The 26,896-nt window shown below is 39.4% G+C and overlaps 1 protein-coding gene across 1 annotated transcript in view; it reads right to left on the minus strand.

Annotated features, from left to right (window-relative positions):
• BMS1 (BMS1 ribosome biogenesis factor) overlaps positions 1-26,896 on the minus strand; it is a 52,867-nt gene that overhangs the window by 18,768 nt on the left and 7,203 nt on the right. The window contains 14 exon segments of the mRNA XM_017849005.1: positions 9,890-9,971; positions 13,402-13,427; positions 13,430-13,558; positions 14,507-14,608; positions 14,799-15,536; positions 15,539-15,555; positions 17,521-17,660; positions 18,369-18,556; positions 18,898-19,019; positions 19,745-19,887; positions 20,894-21,082; positions 24,138-24,217; positions 25,354-25,550; positions 26,746-26,892. Coding sequence (XP_017704494.1) covers positions 9,890-9,971; positions 13,402-13,427; positions 13,430-13,558; positions 14,507-14,608; positions 14,799-15,536; positions 15,539-15,555; positions 17,521-17,660; positions 18,369-18,556; positions 18,898-19,019; positions 19,745-19,887; positions 20,894-21,082; positions 24,138-24,217; positions 25,354-25,550; positions 26,746-26,892 — 2,300 coding nt within the window.

Here is a 26,896-nt window from a genome sequence, read left to right on the forward strand (position 1 = left end):
ACTACCAAGCCTGCCTGCCTCCTCAGCCCCCAGCCCTCACTCCGCTACAGAGTACGGTGCCCATATGACCCTGTGTGGCATTCAGTGTTCTCCTCCGAGCTGTGGGTATATGTGACTAAAACACTGCTGTCAATCTCATCCATCTACACCAGGTGTCATGTTCAGCCATCTTCTACACTTTAGGGCAGGGACCCCTCCTTCACCAATGGTGTGAAAAGGAAGTGACCATAACAACTGCTTAATGACAAAAGGATTAACCCACCAAGAAGACACCTACTTCAACATCCTCCTCTCAGCAACTGTTAAAACGAGGCAGAGGTTGGGCGCAGTGGCTCATGCCTGTAATCCCAGCACTCTGGGAGGCCAAGACAAAGGATTGCTTGTGGCCAGGAGTTTGAGCCTGGGAAACATAGCAAGGCCCCGTCTCTCCAAAAAATTTTAAATTTAGCCAGGTATGGCGGGACACACCTACAGTACCAGCTACTCAGGAGGTTAAGCCAGGGGAGCTGCTTGAGCCTAGGAGGTCAAGGCTGCAGTGAGTCATGTTCGTGCCACTGCACTCTAGCATAAGTGACAGAGTGAAACTAGGCAGCAAAGGAGCAAGGATTTACAAAAGATCTGAACAGTCAACCAGCAAAATCTGACATCTGTACAACAGCCCACTCCCCAATAGCAAAATACACACATTTTTAAAGCCAATAGAAATCTACAAAGATGAAGTATATTTGGGGCAATAAAAGAAATCACAGCAAATCTAAAAGAATTCAAATCATAAGAATATGTTCTCAGAACATAATGTAATCAAGCTAGAAATCTATAACAGAAAGACAGGAAACGCTCTAAATACTTGATAATTAAAACAACATATTTATAAATAATGCATGGGCCAAAAAGAAGTCCCAAAGGAAATATGAATGAAAATACAACACATGAACATTTGTGGGGTACAGCACAGCAGTACTGAGAAGGAAATTTAAGCACTAAATGCTCACATTAGAAATGAGAAAAGATAAACCAATAACCTAAGAAACTTCAAGATGAGCAAAATAAAACCCAAACAGAAGAATAGAAATAATAAGGGCAGAAATCGGCCGGGCACAGTGGCTCATGCCTGTAATCCCAGCACTTTGGGAGGCCAAGGCGGGTGGATCACCTGAGGTAGGGAGTTTGAGACCAGCCTGACCAACATGGAGAAACCCATCTCTACAAAAAATAACAAAAAATTAGCTGTGCGTGGTGGTGCATATTTGTAATCCCAGCTACTTGGGAAGCTGAGGCAGGAGAATCACTTGAACCAAGAGGTGGAGGTTGCGGGGAGCCAAGATCATGCCACTGCACTCCAGACTGGGCAACAAGAGTGAAATTAAGTCTCAAAAAAAAAAAAAAATAAAATAAAAAAATAAAAAATAAAGGGCAGAAATCAATAATAAAATTGAAAACAGAAAACAGAGAATCAATGAAACAAAAGCTGGTTATTTGAATAGAATCAACAAAACTAATAAATTTTACGACAAAGATAAAAACAGAGAAGATACAACCCAACAACATCACGAATAAAACAGGGTTATCAAAAAGGCTCCCACAGCCGTTAAAGAGTGTTAAGCAAATACTCCAAACATCACCCTCAGACTACTCAAGCTGGTCTCTTCAAGAAGGCACTCAGTGCAACTTCCACTTCCCTAACAGGACTTGAAATACCTTGAAAATCATAAACTACCAAAATTCAGGCAAGATGAAATAGATAATCTGAATCGTCTTATAACCATTAAAGACATAAAATTTGTAATTAAGAGCTTCTGGAACAAGAAATCTCCAGGCACAGATGGTTTCACTGGAGAATTACACCAAATATTTAAAGAATTCATCCCAATTCTATGCAAACTCTTCCAGAAAACAGAATAGGGAACACTTTGCAACTCTTTTTATGAGGCTAGTATTATCCCAATGCCAAAATCAGATGAAGACAGAACACCACAAAAACAAAACAAAACAAAACAAAAAAACCCACAGACCAATATCTCTCATGAATGAAAAGTCCTCAACAAAATACTATCAAATGGAATCCAACAACACATAAAAAGATTTCTATAAAAATTTTCACATGGCGATCTTTTCATAGTTCATAAGTGTCATGACTGGGTATTCATGCATGTATGTGGGATATGCCACCCTTGACCCTTGTTACAACATTAGCACATTAACCATCTGACAAGAAAAGAAAAAACAAAAAACACACATATTTCCATATGTTGTATCTTCATTTTCATTCATGATCAAGTGAGAGTTATTCCAGGAATACAAGACTGCTTTGACATTCAAAAAAATTAATCAGGCCAGATGCAGTGGCTCCTGCCTGTAAACCTAACGCTTGGGAGGCTGAAGTGGCAGGATCCCTTGAAGCCAAGAGTTCCCTTGAAGCCAAGACCAGCCTAGGCAACACAGTAAGACCTGGCTCTACAAAAAAAAAAAAAAAAAAAAAAAAATTAGCCAGGCATGATAGCACCCACGTGTAGTGCCAGCTACTTGGGAGGTGGAGGCAGGAGGATCACTGGAGCACAGGAGGTCAAGGCTGCAGTGAGCCATGATCGCACCACTGCACTCCAGCCTGGGTGACAGAGGAAGACTGTGTCTCAAAAAATAAAAGGATCAGTGTAATCTATATCAAAAGAGTAAAGAATGAAACCCATATCCAGATGATCATATCAAGTGACACCAAAAGGGATTAGACAAAATTCAACATCTAATCATGACAATAAATAAATAACAGCGAAAAGATTGGGAACAACATAGGAAGTCCACTCCCAGCACTCTTACTCCACATTGTACTAAAAGTCCAGTCACTGAATTAAGGCAGAAAAATTTAAAACAGAAAGAAGGCTGGGCGTGGTCGCTCACGCCTATAATCCCAGCACTCTGGGAAGCTGAGGCAGGCAGATTACTGGAGTTCAGGAGTTTGAGAGCAGCCTGAGCAACATAGTGAGACCCCATCACTACCCCCAAAAAATTTAATTAAAAAAAAAAAGAAGGAAAAGCCATACAGGTTGAAAAGAAAGAAATAACACTGTCTCTATGTTTTCTACACAACTGTCTTTGTAGACAATAGCAGGCAATCTACAAAGACAAAACAAAACAAAATCCTCCTACAACTAACAAATGAGTTTAGCAGGATAAAAGATAAACAAATGAAAATCAATCAAAATGAAATACTTAGGTCTAAACTTATCAAAACATATTCCCAGCCAGGATGCTGAAAATCATAATACTGATGAAAGAAATAAAAAAACTAAAATGAATAAATATACTGTGTTCATATATTTTAATACTCAAAATAGAAAAAGATTCTCCCCCCAAACTGATCTATAGGTTTAATGCAATCCCTATCAAAATCCCAGCTAAGTTGTTATAGACATAAACAAGTTTATTCTAAAATTTATATGGAAAGTCACAAGACTTGGGATAGCTTAACCAATCTTGAAAAATAAGAATAAAGTAAGACGAGTCACTCTACTCAACATTAACACTCACTATAAAGCTACAGGAACCTAGACAGCAAGGGTGGTACTGGCCAAGGGATTAACACATGAAGTCAGTGGAACAAGAGAATCCAGAAACAGATTCACACAAAGATGCTCAACTAACTTTTTACAAAAGTCAAAAGCAATTCAATAAAATAAATGGTGCTAGAAAAATTATTCAACCGCAGGCGAAAATACAAACCTTGACCTAAGCCTCATAGCTCATAAAATGAAAAAATCAAAATAGATCATGGGTGTAAAGAGAAAACAAAAAATACTATAAAACTTTTAGAAAACAACATAGGAGAAAAACTTCAGGATCAAAGAATAGGAAATAATTCCTAGACTTGATACAAGTTTCATATTCCCTAAAACAAAAAACAAAAAAAACTGGCAAATTGGATTTCATCAAAAATAAAAACTTTCGCTCTGTGAAAGGCCCTGTTAAGAAAATGAAAACTACAGACTAGGAGAAAGTATCTGCAAATCACACATCTGACCATGGAGTTAAATATGTAATGAACTCACAGTACCCAACCCAGTTTTTAAAAGTGCAAAAAAAAAGACATCCCCAGACATTTTTTATCTGTATAGAAGATATAAAAATGCAAATAAACACATGAAAAAATGCTCACCATTATTAGTCATCAGGGAAGTGAAATATCACATATCTATTAGAATAGCTAGAATAAACAACAGTGAGAACACCACACACTGGCAAGGATGTAAAGAAACTGGATCACTCACATAATTGCTGGTAGAAACATCAAATGGCCCAACTACTCTGGCAGTCTCCTATGAAACTGTGCCATTACCATATGACCCAGCAATTGCATTATTGGGCATTTATTTCCCAGAAAAATGGGAAGTGCATATTTACACAAAAACCTGTATACAAATGTTCATAGTAGCTCAATTCTAATAGGCAAAAATTGAAAATAGGCCAGGAGTTCAAGACCAGCCTGAGCAACACAGCAAGATCCTGTCTCTATAAAACAAACAAACAAATAAAAAAATATTAGCCAGGCACGGTGGTGCATGCCTGTAGTCCCAGCTCCTTGGGGGTGCTGATGTGGGAAGATTACTTGAGCCTAGGAGGTCGAGGCTACAGTGAGCCAATACCACACCATTGCACCCAGACTGGGCATCAGAGCAAGACCCTGTCTGAAAACAAAACAAAACAAACTGAAAACAATCCAGCTTGATCTTGGATGAATGGTTAAACAAACCAGTACATCCATACAATGGAACACTACTCAGCAATAAAAAGGAATGAACTATGGTATATGTACCAACTTGAATGGATCTCCAGGAAATTATGCTGAGTGAAAAAAAGCCCCTCCCAAAAGGTTATAGACTGTTATGATTCTGTTTATTTAACATTCTTGAAGAGGACAAAATTGTAGAAACAGAAAACACATTATGGTTCACAAGGGAAGGAACTGGGGGCTGGGGAACAGCAGGGGCGTGGGTATGTTTATAAAACAGCAATACAAGCAATCCTTGTGATGGAACTGCTCTGTATCTTAACTGTTGGTAGACACACAAACCTACACGTGATAAAAGAGCACAGAAGTATATACGCACACACGTAAAACACACACACACACAGGTAAAACTGGAAAAATCTACATAGGATCAGCAGATTGTATCAATGCTGGCATCCAGGCTGTGACCTTGTATTACAGTACACATAGTATACACAGTGCATATATATAGATAGTGCTACAGTACAAGATACAGGAGATCTCTCTGTATTCGTTCTTTCAAGTGCGTGTCAATCTACAATTACCTCAAACTTAAAAGTTTAATTAGGAAAAAACGTACCACAAACTTTTATTTTGGAAATAGAAAAGGTGTTTCTTTTTTTTTTTCTGAGACGGAGTCTCGCACTGTCGCCCAGGCTGGAGTGCAGTGGCGCGATCTCAGCTCACTGCAACCTCTGCCTCCTGGGTTCAAGCAATTCTCTTGCCTCAGCCTCCTGAGTAGCTAGGATTACGGGCGTGTGCCACCATGCTCAGCTAATTTTTGTATTTTTAGTAGAGACGGGGTTTCATCAGGCCAGGCTGATCTCAAACTCCTGACCTCGTGATCCGCCCGCCTCGGCCTCCCAAAGTACTAGGATCATAGGCGTGAGCCACTGCGACCAGCCAGAAAAGGCGATTCTTAAGTTCACGTGGAAAATAAGCAAAATCAGGACAAAGCAAGGATGTTTACTTTGACTTCTAATCCACACTGTCCTGGAAGTTTGGGCCAGGGCAGTAAGACAAGAAAAATTAAGTCATTCAGATAGGAAAGAAAGAAAGTAAAACCACTGGGATCTATCTCAGCCTTTCTGTAGATAAAGAGAATCCTGCTTGGCTCCCAGAACCATCCCGCACAGAAACTGGGGGAACCATATGAGATTGGACCAGGGTGAAAGGTCAAAGCAGAACTTGGAAGCCCACACAGAACAGGAGAAAAAGCAGCACAAAAGAAAAGAATCCTTGGGGTAGTAAGAAGTATTTACTTAGAAAACCATGAATACTGTTTAGTCAAAGTTTACCCCTCCCCTCCAAACACACACTTGAGGTCAGGAGTTTGAGACTAGCCTGGCCAACGTGGTGAAACCGCATCTCTACTAAAAATAAAAAAACTAGCTGGGCGTGGTAGTGGCTGCCTGTAATCTCAACTACTCGCAAGGCTGGGGTACGACAATTGCTTGAACCTGGAAGGCAGAGGCTGCGGTGAGCTGAGATCATGCCACTGCACTCCAGCCTGGGTGACAGAACGAGACTCTGTCTCAAAAAAAAAAAAAAATAACAAACAAGTAATTTAGCAAGATTGCAGGATACAAGATCAATATAAAAAAATCAACTGCATTTCTTATATATTAGCTATACATAAATACAAGTTGATATGAAAATAAATTGCTGAGAGTGATATAAGACCTGTATCCTGAAAACCTTGCTGAGAGAAAGTAAAGAACAAGATAAATGGAGAGTTACTATGTTCATAGATCAGAAAACTCAATGTGGTTAAGACGTCAATTTTCCCAAATTGTTTACAAGTTCCATGAACTCCCAATCAAAATTGCAGTGGGCTTTTTTATAGCAATTGACATGTTCATCTTAAAATTTACATGAAAATGCAAAGAACCTAGATTAACCAAAACAACTTTGAGAAGGAGACTAAAGTTTGAAAACTACCTAAAGTTAAAAACTACCCAATTCCAAGACTAATTATAAAGCTGTAAGTAACACAGACAGTGTTGGTATTGGTACAAAAATAAACAAATACATCAATGGAACAGAACAGAGAGCCCAGAAATATGCACTCATAATATGGCCAACCAATACAGCGCAATTCAACAGGGAAAAAAATAGTTTTTCAGCAGATGGTGCTGGGAAAAGTGGATATCAATATGTCAAAAGGAACCTAAATCCATACCCAACACCCTATAAAAAATTAACTCAAAAAGAATTATAGACCTAAATGTAAACCTGTAACTGTAAGACTTATAGAATATATGAGACAATTTGTGACGTTGGGTGAGGCAACGATTTCTTACATACACTATCAAAAGCACAGTCCATAAGAGAAAATTTTGGGCAGGGCATAGTGGCTCATGCCTGTAATCCCAGCACTTTGGGAGGCTGAGGCGGGTGGATCACCTGAGGTCAGGAGTTCAAGACCAACCTGACCAACATGGCGAAACCCCATCTCTACTAAAAATACAAAAATTAGGCAGGCATGGTGGCAGGCACCTGTAATCCCAGCTACTTGGGAGGCTGAGGCAGGAGGATGGCTTGAACCCAGCGGGCAGAGGTTGCAGTGAGCCGAGATCGCATCACACTCTGGGAGACAGAGCAAGACTCCATTCCCCCTGAAAAAAAATTTTTTTGATAAATTGACCTACACCAAAATTAAATACTTTGCTCTGTGAAAACACTATTAAAATAGAAAAGACAAGGCACACACTAGGCAAAAATAATTGCATATCACATGTCATACAGAATTTGTATCAAAAATACATAAAATGTCTTAGAATGTAACCAAATTAAAATAATGTGCAAAAGATTTGGACAGATATTTCATCAAAGAAGACACAGATGGCAAATAAGCACGTGAAAAAATGCCCGAAACCATTAGTCACTAAAACTTCAAGATACCACTCTACGCCTAAAAGAAAGCCTACAATTTAAAAAGACTGACACTACCAGGTACTGGAAAAGATGTAGAGTAAAGCAACCGGAAGTCACATAAAGTTATGGTGGCAATGGAAAATGGTGTAAACACTTTGGAAAACAGTTGGGTAATTTCTTAAAAAATTAAATGTGTACCTATCATATGACCCATTTAGTCCATTCTGAACTACTTATTTACCCAAAAGAAATAAAAGTGGTGGTTCATATAAAGACTTCTACAAAAGTGTTCACAGCAACCTTACTCATAATAGCCAAAACCTGGAAATAATTGTTTATCAACAGGTTAACAGATAAATAAATTGCTACACATCATACAATGGACTACCCACTAGCCAACAAAAAGAAATGAAGATGCAACAGCATGGATGAATCTTGAAATAATCATGCTGAGTAAAAGAAGTTAGACAGAAAAGAGCACATATTGTAGGATCCCATTTCGATTAAATTCTAAAGGGCACAACCTACTGAATAGTGACACAAGGCAGCTGAATGTACCTTGCGATGAAAGAGGACAGGATGGAGGGTTACACAGTGGCGTAAGAAAACTGTGAGGGTGATAAATGTGTTCATTATTTTGATTGTGGCGATGGTATATTCACATATTAAAGCTTATTAAATTGTACACTTTAAACACTGTAGTTTACCATCAATTATACCTCACTAAAGTGATTAAAAAAGAAACCCACCACACTTTCTTTTGAAAACAAAAGACGATTCTTAAGTTCCTATGGAAAAAACAATAAGCAAGTGAGAATAGTCAGGAGAACCCTTAAAAAAGCCCCCAGCAGAACATAAAGAGAAAGAAACTGTTGAGACACAGTTTTAATAACTGGGGTCTTAATAACATGATAAAGCTACATAGAGTACTAAATTATAGTAAAAATAAATGAACCAACAGAGATCAATGATATTAACCTGAAAGCCCAGACCAACACACACACACACACACACACACACACACACATATATATATATAAAGAATACATTCACATACTACAGACTAGGCACAGTGGCTCATGCCTATAATCCCAGCACTTTGGAAGGCTAAGGTGCGAGGTAAGGTGCGAGGACTGCTTAAGCCCAGGAATTCAAGGCCAGCCTAGGCAACATGGCAAGACCCCCATCTGTACGAACTATTTAAAAATTAGCCAGGCATGGTGGTACACATTTGTGGTTCAAGCTACTTAGGAGGCTGAGGCAGGAGTATCTCTTAAGCCTAGGAGTTTGAGACAAGCCTGGGCAACATATAAAGACTGTCTATACAAAAAAATTTAAAATTAGCTGGGTATAGTGATGCAAGCCTGTGGTCCTAGCTACTCAGGAGGCTTGGGTCTGCGACGCTGAGGCTGCAGTGGGCCGTGACCACACCAAAGCACTCCAGCCTGGGTAATAGAGCGAGATCCTGTCTCAAGACAAAACAAAAAGAATGACCTTCCAAAAAACCATGTGGCAGCTGTAATCCATAAAAATGACTCAATTCTAACACTTATGAATCTATCTTATGAAAATAAAAAGCATGAGCCAAGAATTATTTCAGAGTTGTTCAATGTGGAGTTCTTTATAAAGTGAGCAAAGTACAAAACTACTTAGATATTGAAAAAATTATGACTTCAATAATGGTATGATATTTAAATAATAAAAATGAAATCTTTGAAAAAGTTTAATGACAAAATTTATATAAAGTACATCACTTAAGCAACCCTCCTGTCAAAATTATATAAAGTACAACTAAAACGTTTATACACATGATTTTAAATGACTAGAAGGAAACTGTTGAAGAGCTTAACAAAGGTTTTTTATGGGTTAGTAGAATTCTGGTATATTATGTACTTTTCATTCTAAATTTTCTACAATGCATACTACCTTTATTATGAAAAGAAAACATAAATGCCATTTGTATGTATTTTTCACATCACACAAAATCTATTTTTAACAAACACATGATTAAAATTTATGGAAAGTTTCTCACTTTTAAGGTCCATATGTAGTAAATCAGTTAGCCAACTGAGAAAATAAGATCATCATAAAAGGAAAATCCAGAATATTACCTGGCTCATTACTCCTGTCTGAATTCCCCAAAGCATTTCACAAGTGACTATGATTTTCAATTTGACTATTATCTAAGATACAGAAGAAAATAAAGTTTAGAGAAGCCAGTCTTCCTGAAGAACACAGCTCTTCACTTACTATCTTCTGCTAAGACCTTGGCTGCATCTGTATCATCTTCTCACTTTCCAGTCACGAAGCAATCTCTGATACTGTTCATAACCTTACGCAGAAAAGTCAGCACTTAGGTGAGATGTTCCAATCACTCAGCAAAACAACTCTAAGAAATGGCAGTAGGCAACAACTTGCCTTTAAATATTTCCCACCTTCATGGATATTCTCATTCCAAATGAGCCCAGGAAATAACTTTACCTTTGATGGAGACAGTGTAACCACAGAGATAAAACACATTAAGCAGCAGATAGGGAAAGTATTAAATACTACTAGTCTACTAACCTCATAAGTAAACAAACAGATAATTACTAATTCAACTAATTTTCAATTGTATTAAGATTTCTAAGGCGATGCAATGAGACAGTAGTTTACAAAGTTGGTCTTGCTATTTGTTAATCTAAACCCGTCTGTTTGAAAACTTAATTCCTATAAAATGGGAGAAGATATTTGTAAATTATGTATCTGATAAGGGACTTATATCCAGAATATATAAACAACGCATACAACTAAGTAATTCAATTTTTGAAACGCACAAACAATATGAAGAATATATACAAATAGCCAATAAGCACATGAAAAGATGTTCAGCATCATTATCAGGGAAATGCAATTCAACACTACAATGAGATACAACTTCACCCCCTCTAGGATGGCTATAATCAAAAAGACAGACAATAACAAGTGCTAGTGAAGAAGTGGTGAAACTGGAACCCACATACAGTGCCAGTGAGTAAGTAAAATGGCACAGTCACTTTTGAAAAGAGAAATGAGAGAGTATAAAGCAAATGAATAATTATGCGATTCTCTAATTTCATCATCTTCTGATTCAACCAAGGAATAATTCTCTAGTGGAAGAATGAATAAGATGTAGTCCTGAATGTGAACTGGAAATATCTGTATGGACTCTCCTAGTTCGGGTCACTGAGAAGGCCTAGAAGTAATGACCAACTCACGGCAGTAAGCATTCCTATACCTAGGCTGTCATGTTGAAATACCATTTTGTACTAAAATAAATCAGGGCTTCTTATGGGTGATTCCAAGTGCTCTCTCATATCACAGAGCACGAATTGATCCAGAACGACTACGACTGTAACACAAGGACTCAGGAGCTGGTGTGCACAGACTCTCACAGGCCACAGGTGGGATAAAGAGGAGCTTCAATAACGGATAACAGGTGCAGGAGCACAAGGCACATCAACTACATTTATATCAATGACATCACAGTGATACTTACAAACAAGTATCCTTTGGAGAATCACTCCAAAAACTGATTAAAAAATCAAGCACGGGCCGGGCGCAGTGGCTCACTCTTGTAATCCCAGCACTTTGGGAGACCGAGGCAGGTGGATCACAAAGTCAGGAGTTTGAGACCAGCCTGACCAACATGGTGAAATGCCATCTCTACTAAATACACACAAAAAATTAGCTGGGCATGGTGGCGGGAGCCTGCAGTGCCAGCTACTTGGGAGGCTGAGGCAGAAGAATGGCATGAACCTAGGAGGCAGAGCTTGCAGTGAGCCAAGATCGTGTCACTGCACTCCAGCCTGGGTGACAGAGCGAAACTCCGTCTCAAAAGAAAAAAAAATCAAGCATTTACCCTACATACATGGAAGTGAATAGTAGAAGAGGAAAAGTTTCTCTTTAAAGTATTACAGCTAATATATAAAGAGAAATGATTGAATAGAACACCACCACTCTACGTTCTTAAGAAATTGATGGTTCTAGGCATTGAGCACCAACAACTGATAACATCTAACATCATTAAAAGGACACAACCAGTCTTTATGCGCCTCCTAATGAGAAAACACCACCACTTAGGAAGCAGTTTTGCTGAAAAATAAAAATCAAATTTAAATCCTGTCCAACTGCTAGATGTTTGTCTACAGGGTAACTACAAATACATGGCTATTTAAATTAATCTTAACAAAGACTAAATAAAATTTAAAATTTAGTTCTCCAGTCTCATTAGCCACATTTAAAGAGCTTAGTAGCCACAAGTAGCCACAACCCACAGCTCAGATACACATTCTGCTCATCACAGAAGTTCTATTAGTATTGCTCAGTACCCATTCACAGGAAATACAGGAGGGCCTGTGAAACTGCCGAGGGATGCAAAGCAATCCACAAAGTCCAGAATACAAGAAACTCTACAGACCAAAGACTTGGTTTATTAAATAAAACGTAACCAAAAAAAGAAATGGGAAGGTAAGATTGTTCACTAAAAATGTTAAAAGATAGACTGAAAAACAGTAAGGAAAATCAGGTAAAAGTAAACTGTGATGCTTACAGAAGCATGGAGGAAGAAACCAGGAAGAAAAGGAAAGCATCACCTTAAGAGGCTGGACCACACCTCCTTCTACAGGGAGGAAGGGGACTGTGGCTGGTGTCACAATTGAGCAGAATGCTTGATTTCCCAGCCTGAGTGTTGAGTACAGGGATATTCACCTTCTGGCAACCCATTAAGCTAAACAATTGTTTTTACGTGGTTTTCTATATCTGTATTAAATTTCACCATAAAAAATGGTTAAATAAAATCTCATAAAGTGCACTAAGTGTTATCTGGCGAATTACAATAGGCAGTATGATAGCAGGGCCTCTGTGAGAAGTGACATCTAAGCCAAACTGAATTGACAAAAAAGAAGGCAGCCTTTGGAAGATCAGAATATTCTAGAAGGGAATACAGAGAAAGGGGCTGGCATGATGGTTCACTCCTGTAATCCCAGCACTCTGGGAGGTTCCAAGGCAGGAAGATCACGCGAACCCAGAGTTCGAAAGTAGCTCAACATGGTGAAACATTATCTCTACAAAAAATGCAAAAATTAGTCAGGCCTGGTGGCTCATGCCTATAGTCCCAGCTACTGTGGAGGCTGAGATGGGAAGATCTCTTAAGCCCAGGAGGTTGCGGCTGCATTGAGTCATACACTTGTGCCACTACACTCCAGCCTGGGCTGCAGAACAAGACCATATCTCAAAGAGAGAGAGAGAGAGAGAAAGAAAGAGAAGAGGTCTCAGAGGAGGTTGAGCTGTGGTGAGTTTGAGTACTGAATGAATTCCAGTGTGATTACAAAGTGGTGAGCTGCAGGAAGAACATTTAGAGGTATCACAGATTTCTCTATGCTTACAAACAGTAGAAACTATAAATGTTAACTCAGGGGTGCTACATATATCCCTAGTGATAAGACATAAAATACATCTGATGTATAAAAACTTATATGTAATGCTTCAAAATAAAGATGCACACTACTGTCCACACTGGAAGCTGAACCTGTCCTCCGTGGGCCACGTACATGGTCTAACTAAACTCAGAACATGTTACTGTTTAGGATGCATGAAGTGCCCACTGCAATATCTGGGAGAATGACCTGTAATCCTGTAAAAATAAGAAGCCAACAACAGGTAAGCAATATTGACATCAGATAATCTTATTCTAAAATAATTCTCTAATTCTCTATTAAATCAAATGTACTACCCAGCCTTACCTCCTCTAAATCCCAGTCATGGGGGCCTCCACAAGAAATCTGGAACAGTCCAAAGAGTCAGCCTTATGCTTACACTCTCTGTCAGGCTGGTTGACACGAAACAACCCTCCAAGCTCTTCTCGGCTACCTCCATCTTCTTCTTCATTATCTTCTGCCACTAAAGAGGACACCATGGTAGAAAAGCGAGAACAAAAACTACAGCCGTAGAAGACCCATCGTTTTTAACCAGTTAGGCCATGAGTCTTCGAACTCAGGAACTGAGGGCCTCTGTCTGTGATGAGTATGGCAATAGCCACATATGAGTTAGGCATTGAGAGGGCAGGGCAGTCATAGGTTAAGAGAGCCAGGAAGCTATTGCTCTACATGTGTGGGGCTCCTGCACTCCTGCACGGCAGCAGCTAAGAGGCCGAGAAGGAGTGAGAATATTGGCGGTGGAGGGAGGGAAGGGACATTTAAAGCCTGAGCTTTAGATTACTAAAGAAGAGCGCTAAAGAGTGTTGAGCCTCTCATCACTAAGAGTACCTAGACAAAACCTGAATGAAAAACAGTATACAGCAACCTTCCCAACTCACTGGGCTGAGCCCAAAAGTCTCACCATGTGGCCTTGATCTCACCATGCAGTAACCAGGGAGCACAATGTAAAGTTCATCACTATATATTTATATTTGCATTAATTCTACCAGAAAGAATATATAGGTAAGTTTAGTAAAGCATAAAATCAGAGGACAAGGGCAAAAGGGAGAACAAAATGTGTTATACAGTGTTCTAATTCTCAGAAAGGAAAAAAGTAAATATTTTTATGGACAGCAATTTTTTTTGGCACTAATCTACAAAAAAATTCTCATGAAGGACTTTTAAATAGGGAACATAACATAATGCAATGGACAGCATTTGCATCAAGTTTTACAGCAAACCCATTAAATCTACTTTATGAGACCAATGTGTAGTCCTCATAAGCTGATGATTAGAGACATCTGACAAACATGAAATGTGATGGACAGCAATTATGGATGTCAACAATACCAGCCCAATCCTCCAACCAATTCCCTCATCTAAATAATCAGAGAAACTAAAACATTTCCAGCTCTGAACCAGAATTCTTTACCTGTCCCATAAATAAGCTTTCGGAGGTTTGGAGCTGCTTGCTGCTGCCTCAGAAAGGCCTCAGCTGCCTTTCTGGAAAGGTCTTCCTTCCACTTGAGGGCACCTGAAACGACCAATGCCAACCTCCAGTTAGGCTTGTTTACATGCCTCCCCTCCCTCAAGATCCATCCACAATGCAGCATTTCAACAGTTAACAAAATCACAGAATCAACAGACCCCCAAATGGAGACATTCCATTGGGTACCATTTCGAGAGCCAAGTTCATAGCAGAAACCAACTAAATTTAAGCTTACCTGAGGTTTCTTTGGAATCATTATTTTCTTCCTTGTAATCTTCTTCCTCTTTGAGTAAATCTTCTATATCACTGGTCTCATCAATTAAATTCCTTGGCCCCAGTTTCTGACCACTGCTCACTTGAGAAGGCTTTGAAAGCTTTTTTCTAATAGCCTCTTCATTTTCTGAGTCCTCTTCCTCTGCACCGAGTGAGGAGCTTTCTTCAGATTCATCTTCAGACGCAAACGCCTCTTCAGCTGTGCAATGCCCAGAATCAGAAGTGAGGAGAGCTGCTTTCTTCATCAGCAAAGACTTCTCCAGATTCACATGGTCATTCTGGCGATTAGCTGGCGACAGCCCTGCTTTACTACCTTCTCCAACGGCCTTTGATTCTGAAATGCCCCTCTCTCCTGCAGTGCAGTCCTCTTCTTCACTGCTTTCATCAGCTTCCTCTGCTTCCCCTTCTTCCGCTGAGCTCCTCTCAAGGTCATCGTCACTATCAGCAAATGCTGGCAAATCCATTTCACTGTCTTCTTCCAACTCTCCAAGTTTCCGTCGTTTGACGCCCTTACCAGCCATATACTGATCAGTCATCTCAGCATCTTCCTCCTCTTCTGCTTCCTCATCACTAGAGCCATTTTCCAACTCGTCATCTTCGGACATTTCATCATCTTCTTCATCACTATCTCCAGATTCATCTTCATCTCCAAATATGGCTTTCCGACGCATTCGCCCAGTTTTTAAGTCCATTTGTTTTCCTCCTTTGGCATCAATAGCCTGTATTACCAAGGAAATACAAAATAATTCAATTTGTACATTAATCAGCTAATCTAGAAATGGCAATACAGTCAATGAAAAATACAAAGAAACAGAAAATGTCAAGAAATTGTTTAAGATGACATAGTATAGGGAAAAAATGATCTGATAAACATTGGAAGAATTCATAAGCAAACTCGGGCATGGTTCCCTAACACCACACTTCAAAAAAACTTAGAGAATAAAGGAATAACCCTTAAAAAACAAAAATCTAATTTTAGAAAAAAATTGCTCAAAAGGGAAGTTAGTGTTTTGTAGATTTTTTTGAAAGCTAATTAATTTCTAAGCTAAAAATACATGATCCTTAAGAGAAATGGCTGAGTCCAGGCCCAAGGCAGAAAGAAGGCAAAATGAGCCTGGATCCTCTTGTTCTGTCAGAAAGTAAGAAATGCTCAAAGACTAACAGAGACAGTTGAAAGGACACAGGAGACAGGCTGAAGGCTCCTGCGGCCAAATCTGGGACAGCACAGGCAACAGGAAGAATAATGATAGTGATGGAAAATAACCCATGGAACAAAACGCAAGTGCATTAGTTAGCAGTGATATGGAAATAAAGGGGAGAAGTGAAAGCTTTTGTTAAAAATGCCAGCTAACAAATGTAGGAGGAATGACAGAGGAAGAACATACATTTTAAGTCACCAGTGTCATAACTGATAGAGAAGAATCATCAGGAGGCTAAAATCACAGTATAAAAGAAAACTGTATGAAGCTATTTAATGTAGCAAGATATATAAAATTATGAAAACATAAATTTGAAAAAACTGAAAATCACACCAAAAGAGATGGATAAGTTAGAATACAGCAATAATAGGCCAGGCATAGTGGCTCACATCTGTAATCCCAGGACTTTGGGAAGCCAAGGCAGGAGGATTGCTTGAGCCCAGGAGCTCAAGACCAGCCTGGGAAACACAGTGAGACCTAATCTCTAGAAAAAAAAAGAAAAAATTAGCTGGGAGTGGTGGCGCACTCCTGTAGTCCCAGCTACTTGTGGGGCTGAAGCGGGAGGACCACTTGAGCCTGGGAGTTCAAGGCTGAAGTGAGCCCAGATCATACCACTGCACTCTAGCCTGGGAGACAAAGCAAGATCTTGTCACACACACAAAAAAGAATATACCAATAATAACAAAATGGTGACTACATAAAGACTGTATAGAAAAAGGAAATGCTCAGAATATAGAAATAAAATTATATTTTATTTCAGACTATTAGAACAGAGTATTCTTGTAGACAAAGATGACTAGAAGGATACACAAAAATGAAAATCGCTAGTAACCTCATTATAAAGGAGTGATCTTTCGGTGAACACTTCGTATCTGTCAGGCATTCTGCTAGGTAGTTTATGCACATTGTAACAAATTACAAACTAGATAATCTCAAAATTTTCAGATAAATTTTACTGGGAGTCATCAATCAATACAACAAAACCAATGTTTTGCAAACATTGACCATGTATAAAGGTATACAGATTCCCAACCCAGACTGAAAAATAATTCACATAAGACATACATCCATGGAAACCTACCCACGGGAGATAATACAGCATAATCTAAATAAAACTTTCAGAGACAAGGCATGTGGCTTCTGGACAGGAACAAACTCCCTGACTCTGCTCTAGTGTTTTGGCCACCAAAAGAAAGCCAAGTGGCCTCACGTCTCTTAAAAAACAAAAGGCAACCTATGGAAGATGGCGTGGTATTTGAGGAATATTTGGGGTCTGTTGAAAAATGCATACTGTATTTTATTTCAAGAAAAGACTCCCTGTAATGTCAGGTAAGTGAAGAGTCCTCAGAGACACATGCACACACAAAGAAAAACAAAACAATATAGAATGAATCCCACCAAAATGTGTTATGATGGCTGAATTATGGGTGATATGATCTTCTGTAATACATCTTTTTATTAAAAATAGAAAAAAAGCAGACTTACCCTTGATTATCTATATCCTCTGACCCAAGTGGGTTGGAATCAGAAAACAGCGTCACTCGACTTGAAGCCATCTTGGCATCAATGGTGGAGTAGGTAGAGATGAGACTCTGGACCAATTCATGGGTGGGCCCCACCTTGTCCTGTCAAGATCACCAAGAAAGAGCACGTGAGAAAGGCACAAAGATCCTGGAGAGACACTGGTTTCACTCAGTTTCTCAAAATTCTTAGTTCTTAGACACATTTCCTAAGAACCTTTCTTAATGCCTCAAAAAGCAGAGAAGAAAATTCTTACAACAAAGCTTGAAATGGATCCCCATCTCCATTAAACTCTTCCAAAGTTCAGGGAGTATATAACCTGATAACCTAAACACCTAGCTAAAAAAACCTCAGCTCCAATGCTACAACAATGCTAGCTTTTCTAACATTTTAAAATAACCCTGATTTTAACCCAGTAAAATTCCACCTCAGAACTAAGAAATAAATATTTGAAATCCACTTTAAAATACAGAATGAGGAGACCATTGTGAATGAGAAAAAGACCAACGAGAGCTGAAAAGCACACTGATTCTGTAGAAACAGGGATGGGCCGTGCAGGCACCACATGGCAGCAATGCCTGCGCTGGGGCCATGGATCAAGGAGGAATGGACAGGACTCTTCTGCTTGGTACAATGAAAAAAAAGTATTCTTTTTATCCTATATATTTACAATATGCATTTGGGCCTTTATTATAAGTACAAGAGAAAAATCTTCAATAAATAAAAGCTGACTATATTATTTTTTGTGATTAAAAAATAGATTCAGAAAGAATAATGAGAGTTCAGAGAAAGGACTCCCATCTCACTGATACCTGAAAACCGTGGCTGCCACCAAGGTCAACATAGACAGCGTCTTTGTCATACAGCACACCCCCAACTCCAGAAAGTGGCGCATAAACCAGCTTCTCCTTCTCATTTAAACAGCGCTTCTTTTGTTGTTCAGGAAGAGCACAAGGGTCTGGGAGGAAACTGATGTCACTCACAGCAAAATCTCCTACCCCTGGAAGACAGGACCAAAAGCAGGCTTCAGCTGACAGGAAGTCAGAAGTATCTACTGTTGACTGGGGGGTTAAAAACGAGCCATAGTCCAAGGGCTTAACCCATGACACTAAAGAAGGGCATTGTGCCACACTGGAACAGTGGCCCTCTAGCTACAAGACAAGAGGACAGAGAAGAGGGGATTTGATAACACCTCTGCAGGCCTGCACATAGCTGGGTTACTTTAAAAGCCTCCAGCGAGGCCATCTTCCCTTGTTTGGTCATTTTTCAGTTTTCCTGAGAAATGAAGTCATCCCAAGAATCCTATGTGTAATTCTAGTATGTTCTACAACAAGAGAATACCTGGCATGTGAATTTGGCTTTTATTTTTCAAGTGTGCTCCTCTTAAATAACCATAAAGTGACACCTTCCGGTCACATTTGATGTTTGTTCGGATATCCTCTGGGTTTGTCAAATCTTCCATCCTAGAAAAATAAACTCAATCATGCAGCAGAAATGAATGCCAAAGTTCCTATACCTCCTTTCATGTGTCAGTGACTCATCACACTATTGTCCACTAAGCACATCATTTAGAAAACTAGAAAATGCAGAAATAAGGAAGCACCGTTCACCATCCAGCAGCGGAAAAGGGGTAGGCACACAACTGTGTCTCTAGGCTGAAAGTGACATTTTCATTCCAGAAGACACCAGACAGGGAGATGATGTCCACCTGGGGTCGGGGAAGAGTGAAGAACATATTTAGAAAATCCCTTTTTGGAAGAGGGCAAGCCTGTGCTTTGGGATTTGTACTGCGGCTTGGATTCTGGCAGGTGGAGAAAGGGTATTCCAGGCTGAGAAAACCACATGAGGAAGAGCACAAAGGAAGGAAACTGAAGGCACACACGAGGACTCAAGCACCCGGGCACGAAGGCGGCATCACTCAAAACTGAGGCTGAACGTAGGATGGGGCCACACTCTGTAGCCTTAAATGCTTCCAAGTCCTCCCATTTTCCTAAACATCTCATAATTATTTTACTCCCAAAGGCACAGCATCTTTGAGCAACTATATAAGTAGACATTTTCCATCAACTACACTTCTACCTCCACTATTCAAATCGGCACAAAATGAATCCTATCACTGTTCTTTTTCTCGCCTTTTTAGCTTTGAAATATATGGCCCAGGAAGCAACAGTTTACAATCATGTTTTACCTGTCTGCCAGGATATAAGGGTGAGAAGTTTGCCATGTGAGAGGCCTAAACTTCATAACTGTAATAAAACGGCCCAGATTGTGGATTTCTTGGTTTTGATATTCTCCATGCACCATTCCAGAAAGGTAGAACAGCTTGGCACCCTAAACATTAGAGCAAAATTAAAAATTAAATTTCAATTAAATTCTCATCAATACTGCCAACAAAATAAAAGTTCTAAACAAGAAGCAATCCTAAGAGGGGAGACTTCCAGCAAAGCCACCGTCCTGAGGCTTCCAGGGCCTTGCTGGCTTCTTTCAGGACTTATTAGAACCCCACAGAGGCAGACTGCTCTGCAGTTGAGCCGGGGCATCCATCTAAGTAATGGTGAGGAGAGGGAGGTGAGGTGTCTCAGCACAGAAACGGTTCTGTGGCCAATGGACCAGAACAGTATAGAAAGGAAGGGGCAGTGCCTGGTCCTGTAACTGGGAGAAATTTCTGATGTACTCTATTATATAAAATCCTGACCCCAAAACAGCCAGACACTGCCTGGCGCAGCAGGTACAGAGACAAATGAGATACACCAAGAAGCCCAGAACAAGCACTCTCCTGAGGGAAACCTTCCAGAAGACTCAACACACACACAAAGGAATTCAGCAGGCCAGAGACTGAACACACACACAAAGGAATTCAGCAGGCCATAGACTATGAACACACACACACAAAGGAATTCAGGAGGCCAGGGACTGTGAACATACACAAACGGAATTCAGGAGGCGAATCCTAGAGAGACGTTTAGTAATGTCTCTTCAGTAATTTTACTTTTTTTTTGAGACAAGAGTCTCACTCTGTCACCCAGGCTGGAGTGCAGTGGCGTGATCTCAGCTCACTGCACCCTCTGCCTCCTAGGTTCAAGCAATTCTCACTTCTCAGCCTCCTGAGTAGCCAGGATTACAGGTGCACGCCACCACACCCGGCTAATTTTTGCATTTTTAGTACAGATGGGGCTTGGTCATGTTGCCCTGAGCTCAAAACTCTAGGCTCAAGTGATCCGACCGCCTCTGCCTTGCAAAGTGCTAGGATTACAAGTGTTAGCCACTGCGCCCGGCCTCTTCAGTCTATTTTAAAAGGATTATACTGCTAGTATCCAACAATCATTTCTCCTCTTACTGGGTAAACTTCTGGCCAGAACCTGTGTTTTAATCACTTCTTTGTCTTCTTCAGTTGCTTATTATGCTTGAAGGAGTCGAGGTGGGTGAGAACTCCCATAATTTTAGGAAAGCCATGTACTTGACAGATGTTTAGAAACTCAAATGTTTCCATTTCAAACCCAAAGCTGGCATCTATAAGCATCAGTACCTAAAAGCAGAACACATCATTTTTCAAAGAAACTACCAAAACAGACCACTTACACTAGGGGTTGGCAATTGGCCACGGGCAAAATCCCACCCATGACCTGTGTTTGTAACTAAAGTTTTATTGGAACATAGCCACATTAATTCACTTACATCTTGTCTATGGCTGCCTGTGCACTACAACTGCAGAGCTAAGTAACTGCAAGAGACATGGCCCACAAAGCCAAACATATTTACAATCTGGCCCTCAACAGAAAAGTCGCACTCCAGACTAAATCAAATAACTACATAGGCATCACCCAGACAGAGAAACCACCACCCTCTGACTTGCTCTAAAAGCCAACCATAAGATGATCTCCACTAGGATGCAAACTTCCATTACAAGAATTTTAATGTATGAGAAGTAACTCAGAAAAGGCTGGGTCTCACCTGGCCCTTACCTAAGAAATTCTAATTTAAAGAAATCAAGTTTTCTGTGAGGTATTTTAAAGCCAAATAACAGGTCTCTGACATCCAAAGAATGGGAAGAAAGTGATAATCAATGAAATATATTAAATATGTACAGAAAACCAATCTCTTCTTTCAATCTCCTCATAGAAAAAAAAAATCTGTTTTTCGCTGAGAAGTATGCAGTGGAAACCTCTATCTTATATGTTAATTTGGATAACTCAATTTCTAAGAAATTTTTTAAAAATAGCTGCCATTTTAGAATTAGGTCAAAAAAACAGTAAGATTATGATGAATGGTAGTCTGTAAGAAAATATAAGCAGATGAGACCAATTTTTAACTTTTAAGATGCTTCAAAGATGCAAAATAATTTCAGAATTGATTCCTGGAAACTTCTAGTTTTAAGTATTAAAACATTTCTGTTCTTATCTTTGCATAGATAACTAAAAATAACAACAACAAAAAAAATGGAAACAGAAAGGCCCATCTTTGATTAAACTAGGAAACATTCAAAATCCGAAAGCACAGAATATATGAAGGTGGGCTTGTGAGAAAGTACAGCTGCCACTGTGGGCTGAGGCAGCAAGCACAGCTTTCCAGCAACACTGGAACAGCTCAAAGGACAGGCGGAATATCCTCACACTACATTTAAAGCCACAGAATGCCGGGGGGCAAGCAGCTGGTTGTAGGGTCAGGAAGAACGGGGAACAAACAGTCCCTCAGCTGCCAGTCTTTGTCATCTAAGCCAGTGTTACTCCCCTAATCCACACATGCACGTACACACCCAAATTCACGTATTGTGTGTGCCTTTGCTGTACACAGGAGGCTTTGACAACCCACAGCAGAGCAATCAACATAAGCTAGGCTAAATAAATTATGGTGCCTCCATAAAATGGAATATTATATTAAAAAGGAGGCAGAGTTACAGTACGTACTTATTATATACCTCCAAGATACATTATACGAAAAAAGCAAAGCATAGAACAATGTGTAAAATAAGCTACCATTTGTGTTTTTAAAGGGTGGTATGTGTGTTTATATGTATCTAGAAGGATACTGCTCTGCAGGGATCTGAGAGACCAGCAGTTATACCAAGGAAAAAGAAAAATGCACATTGTGTGTATCCTGCATTACAGTTAGAGTACTTTACCAAATGTGTGTGTTCCTTTTGAAAAATCTTTAAAAGATTAACATAATAGGCATCTCTCTCAATGATGGATAAGAGGCTGGGAAGGCGAGCAGGGAGGGAGGGACAAAGAGGGAAAGGTTAACAGGTACAAAAATACAGTTAGACAGAATAAATTCTGGCGTCCAACAGCACAATAGGGTGGACTATAATTTATCATATAATTCAGAATAACTACAAGAATGAAATTGAAATGTTCCTAACACAAATAAATGATAAATGTTTGAGGTGATAGATATCCTAATTACCCTGATTTGATCATCACACATTGTATGCTTCTATCAAATACCACATGTACCCCATAAACATGTATAACTATTATGTATCCATAACAATTAAAAATAAAATTAAAGGCATCTCTTAATATGTACGTCTTTAATATTAGAAACTTGCTACATTTTACATAAAAGAGAAACAAATGACTTCTATGAACTATTTCGATCATTTCAAGTACATAAGATTTAGTAAGCCTACACTACATTAATAATAACACTTATTTTTACTAATAGTAGCATTACATGTTCAAAATTTGAATGTTATTTAGTTTTCCGACATTACAATGGCACAACTTTAAAATCTGTATTACTTTTTACTTTATATTTTAGGAGTATTCCTGGGCCAAAGTATAAAATCTGTAGCTCTTTGTCACCAAACAGCTGTCTAAAAAAAACCAAGGTATCTCTCACCCCACACTTCCTAATCAATATGGTTTACTTTTTTGCTAATTTGTTTTTATTTTTGCTAATTTAAAACATAAGTTAATAGAATACCAGAATAGTGAACATTATCATTTCCATAAATGCAAGAGTGTGTACATTTTCCATACACTGAGTACTGTCTAAATTTTTTATTGCTAAACTCTGACCACTTCTTCGGGGCAATTCATGTACTTACTTTAGCATTATCATTAAGGAAGAAGGTCCTGGAACCATCAGGAACAAGGGTCCCATCTTCACACAAGTTATTTAACTGCTGGGAGGGTCTATTTCATCTTATGTAAACTACAGATAATAACTACTTAACTCAAGGGTGCATCAAGGATTTATGTAGCTAAATTTGTAGAAAGCAGTTAGCACAGTGCCAGGAAGAGTCCAAGAAAAAATGGTACTTACTATGATATATTTGTACGTATATATGTATACATATTAATGAGCTCTTATTAGTTGTGTTCATTAAAGGTTTTCTCCATCCTGTGATTTGTTTTTAGATTTTGGAATACATTTCACTGTGCACATTCCATTTTTATTATCAATATAACAACATTTATTACCATAATTATTATCAATTCAATCATATCTACTATATCACATGATGACCATGATTCCTTTAATAATCATAGGACTCTCTTCCCTTCATCACGAGATAAATAACCTATCACGATGCTGTAAGTCTCCATCAGCACCCCAGGCTGCCCCTGCTGACTTACCAGATCTGCTACTTTAGCCAGATCAATCATCATGTTAATATCACACCCGCATTCAATAATGGTGAGTCTGCGCTTTTTACCTATAAGTGAAAAGATGAAAATTTTACTTTAAAAAGATCCTGAAAAAACTCTAACCATCAACTCTAATTTTCATTTTTTAACTGCATCCAGTAAAACATCATATAAGTTTACAGGAGTGTACCAGAAGTTCGTTTTATAGGCAAAACTGGTAAAATAAAATAAATTCCATTCTGTTTTTCTTACTGTGTTCTAAATTTAAATAATACCAAAAGTCTACCCAGATGAATAAAAGTGCTCAAACAGGGAAAATTCTGACTGCACAGGCTCCATGATAACCATGATCCTGCTGTTCAGCTGCAGGTCAAAGTCTTTACCTCTATCAAAACTTCCTGTATTCCCACTGTAGCTACAAACATCTTCAAACATAATGCAACAGAATATTCATAACAGTAATTATTTCTAAATTAAGGTAAAAAGAAAATGGTCAAGAAAATATGGGCTGGGTGCAGTGGGAAGCCAAGGCAGGTGGATCCCTTGAGCCCAGGAGTTTTGAGACCAGCCTGGGCCACATGGGGAAACCCCATCTCTCCAAAAAAAAAAAAAGAGAAAAAAAAGAAAAATTAGCCAGGCGTGGTGGCATACACTACTCAGGAGGCTAAGGTAGGAGGATTGCTTTAACTTGGGAGGCTGAGGCTGCAGTGAGCTGTAATCACACCACTGCACTCCAGCCTGTGCCACACAATAAGACTCCGTCTCAAAACAGGGAAAAGAAAATATGGATGTTCCAAAGATAAAGAAAAGCCTCAATCCAACTATACTATTGCAATAACAAGAGATTTCAGACTGCACCTTCCCATTCTACCACTGGAAGTTTGTTTCATTTTTCCTCAAACTTGGAAAGGTCACCATCTCCCAAAGCAGACAATTCTCATAGGAAAAAGAGAACACTCGCACTTCCACCAGAATGTGGCTTCATAAGGCAAGCATGTGCACATTTTCAATGTGAACATTATTACATACTTATCTCCGGGAACTTACCCTTTTCTGAAGCTATAGCCAACTTAGTAAAAGTATAAGAGAGGTAACATGATATGACAATATTTAACATGTTCCGCTCAAGAAAACAACAAACGCATGCATGTCCCTCAGATGACAACAGCCACGCCAACTCTGTGTCTGTGGCGGCATCTCCTACCTGACACAATCGTCACAGGGCCTCTGATCTCGGTCAGCTTCTGCCGGGTGGGGTGAAGTCGAAATTATGAGGCATTGTATCAAAGGCTCTTTCCAACTTTTGGAGGCCCCATCACCACTACCACTATTAGTGTGGGCTCCAGTGGAGTTCGATCAACCACTGGAATATGATGCTTTTTTGTCTTCAAATCCTGAGTCCTATTCATTAAAAATAAATAAATAAATAGTAAACTCACTTTCAAAATAGAGTAAAAGGTATCAACTTTATAAGTAAACTTTTTTAGTACATTCATATATATGAGTACTTTAGCACATTTTATTGAGAGGACAACAGACAATATATAATTAACTTGTCAGTTATTAACTTGTTAACTTCTGGCCCCATCCAAATAACTGCTGTTCAATAAAGATGTAACAAGACGACTTCAATAGCATAAAGAGCTGAAAATTAAACACTCCTTAAATTATCTGACTGTTTTAAGAGTGATTTTAATAGTTTTTTAAAAAACCAAAAGGTAGGCCGGGCGCGGTGACTCAAGCCTGTAATCCCAGCACTTTGGGAGGCCGAGACGGGCGGATCACGAGGTCAGGAGATCGAGACCATCCTGGCTAACACCGTGAAACCCCGTCTCTACTAAAATACAAAAAACTAGCCGGGCGAGGTGGCGGCGCCTGTAGTCCCAGCTACTCGGGAGGCTGAGGCAGGAGAATGGCGTGAACCTGGGAGGCGGAACTTGCAGTGAGCCGAGATCTGGCCACTGCACTCCAGTCTGGGTGACAGAGCGAGACTCCGTCTCAAAAAAAAAAAAAACCAAAAGGTAAATACTGAGGCAGTGCATCATAACAGAGCAGAGGCTCTGGAGTTAAATTTGGCTCTCCTACTTAATGGTTACATGGAGGTAACTTGTTCTCTTGACCTCAGTTTTCTTATCCATAAAATGAGGGCAAGAATGATTCCTACTCTGGTAAGGCTGCTGGAAGCATTTAGTTGAATAATGTTTAAAGTGTACCGCTAGGCATATCACAAGGACACACTAAATAAAGCTACGTTAGTATTAAATACTGTAATTTTTGTATTTTATATTACAACTATGTAAAACATACCTGGGGAAAAAAAGCACACTTATCACCATAGAAACAGTTTAAAATTTAGGAACAAACAAATTCTATAAATTCTTGCATCTTGGGCAATAAACACCAACCATTGTGCAGATGCTGGAGGCAAGGCAGCTTCTATGGGAAAGCTTCTCACGTTTTAGTGAGAGCCACACACCACGCATTTCCATGTCCTTTGGAGCTGGACTAGACTCATGAATCCAAATGTCACCTGTGAGAGGCTCCTACTATTTAAAAAGAATCAATGGAAGAACGACCAGACTGTACCCTAACATACCTGTGAAAGGATCGAGCCATCCGCACAGCAGACTGAACTGCAAAAGCTTTGGGATTTCTCTTCCGGGCATCATCTTCGTCTCCTAGCTGGAGATCCTGCAGATGCCGCTTCTTTTTCTTTGCAGCTTTGGGTCCATTGTTTTTCTTTCTGT

The sequence above is a fragment of the Rhinopithecus bieti genome, unplaced genomic scaffold (genome assembly GCF_001698545.2).
Source record: "Rhinopithecus bieti isolate Rb0 unplaced genomic scaffold, ASM169854v2 scaffold_32096, whole genome shotgun sequence".
NCBI lineage: Eukaryota > Metazoa > Chordata > Mammalia > Primates > Cercopithecidae > Rhinopithecus > Rhinopithecus bieti.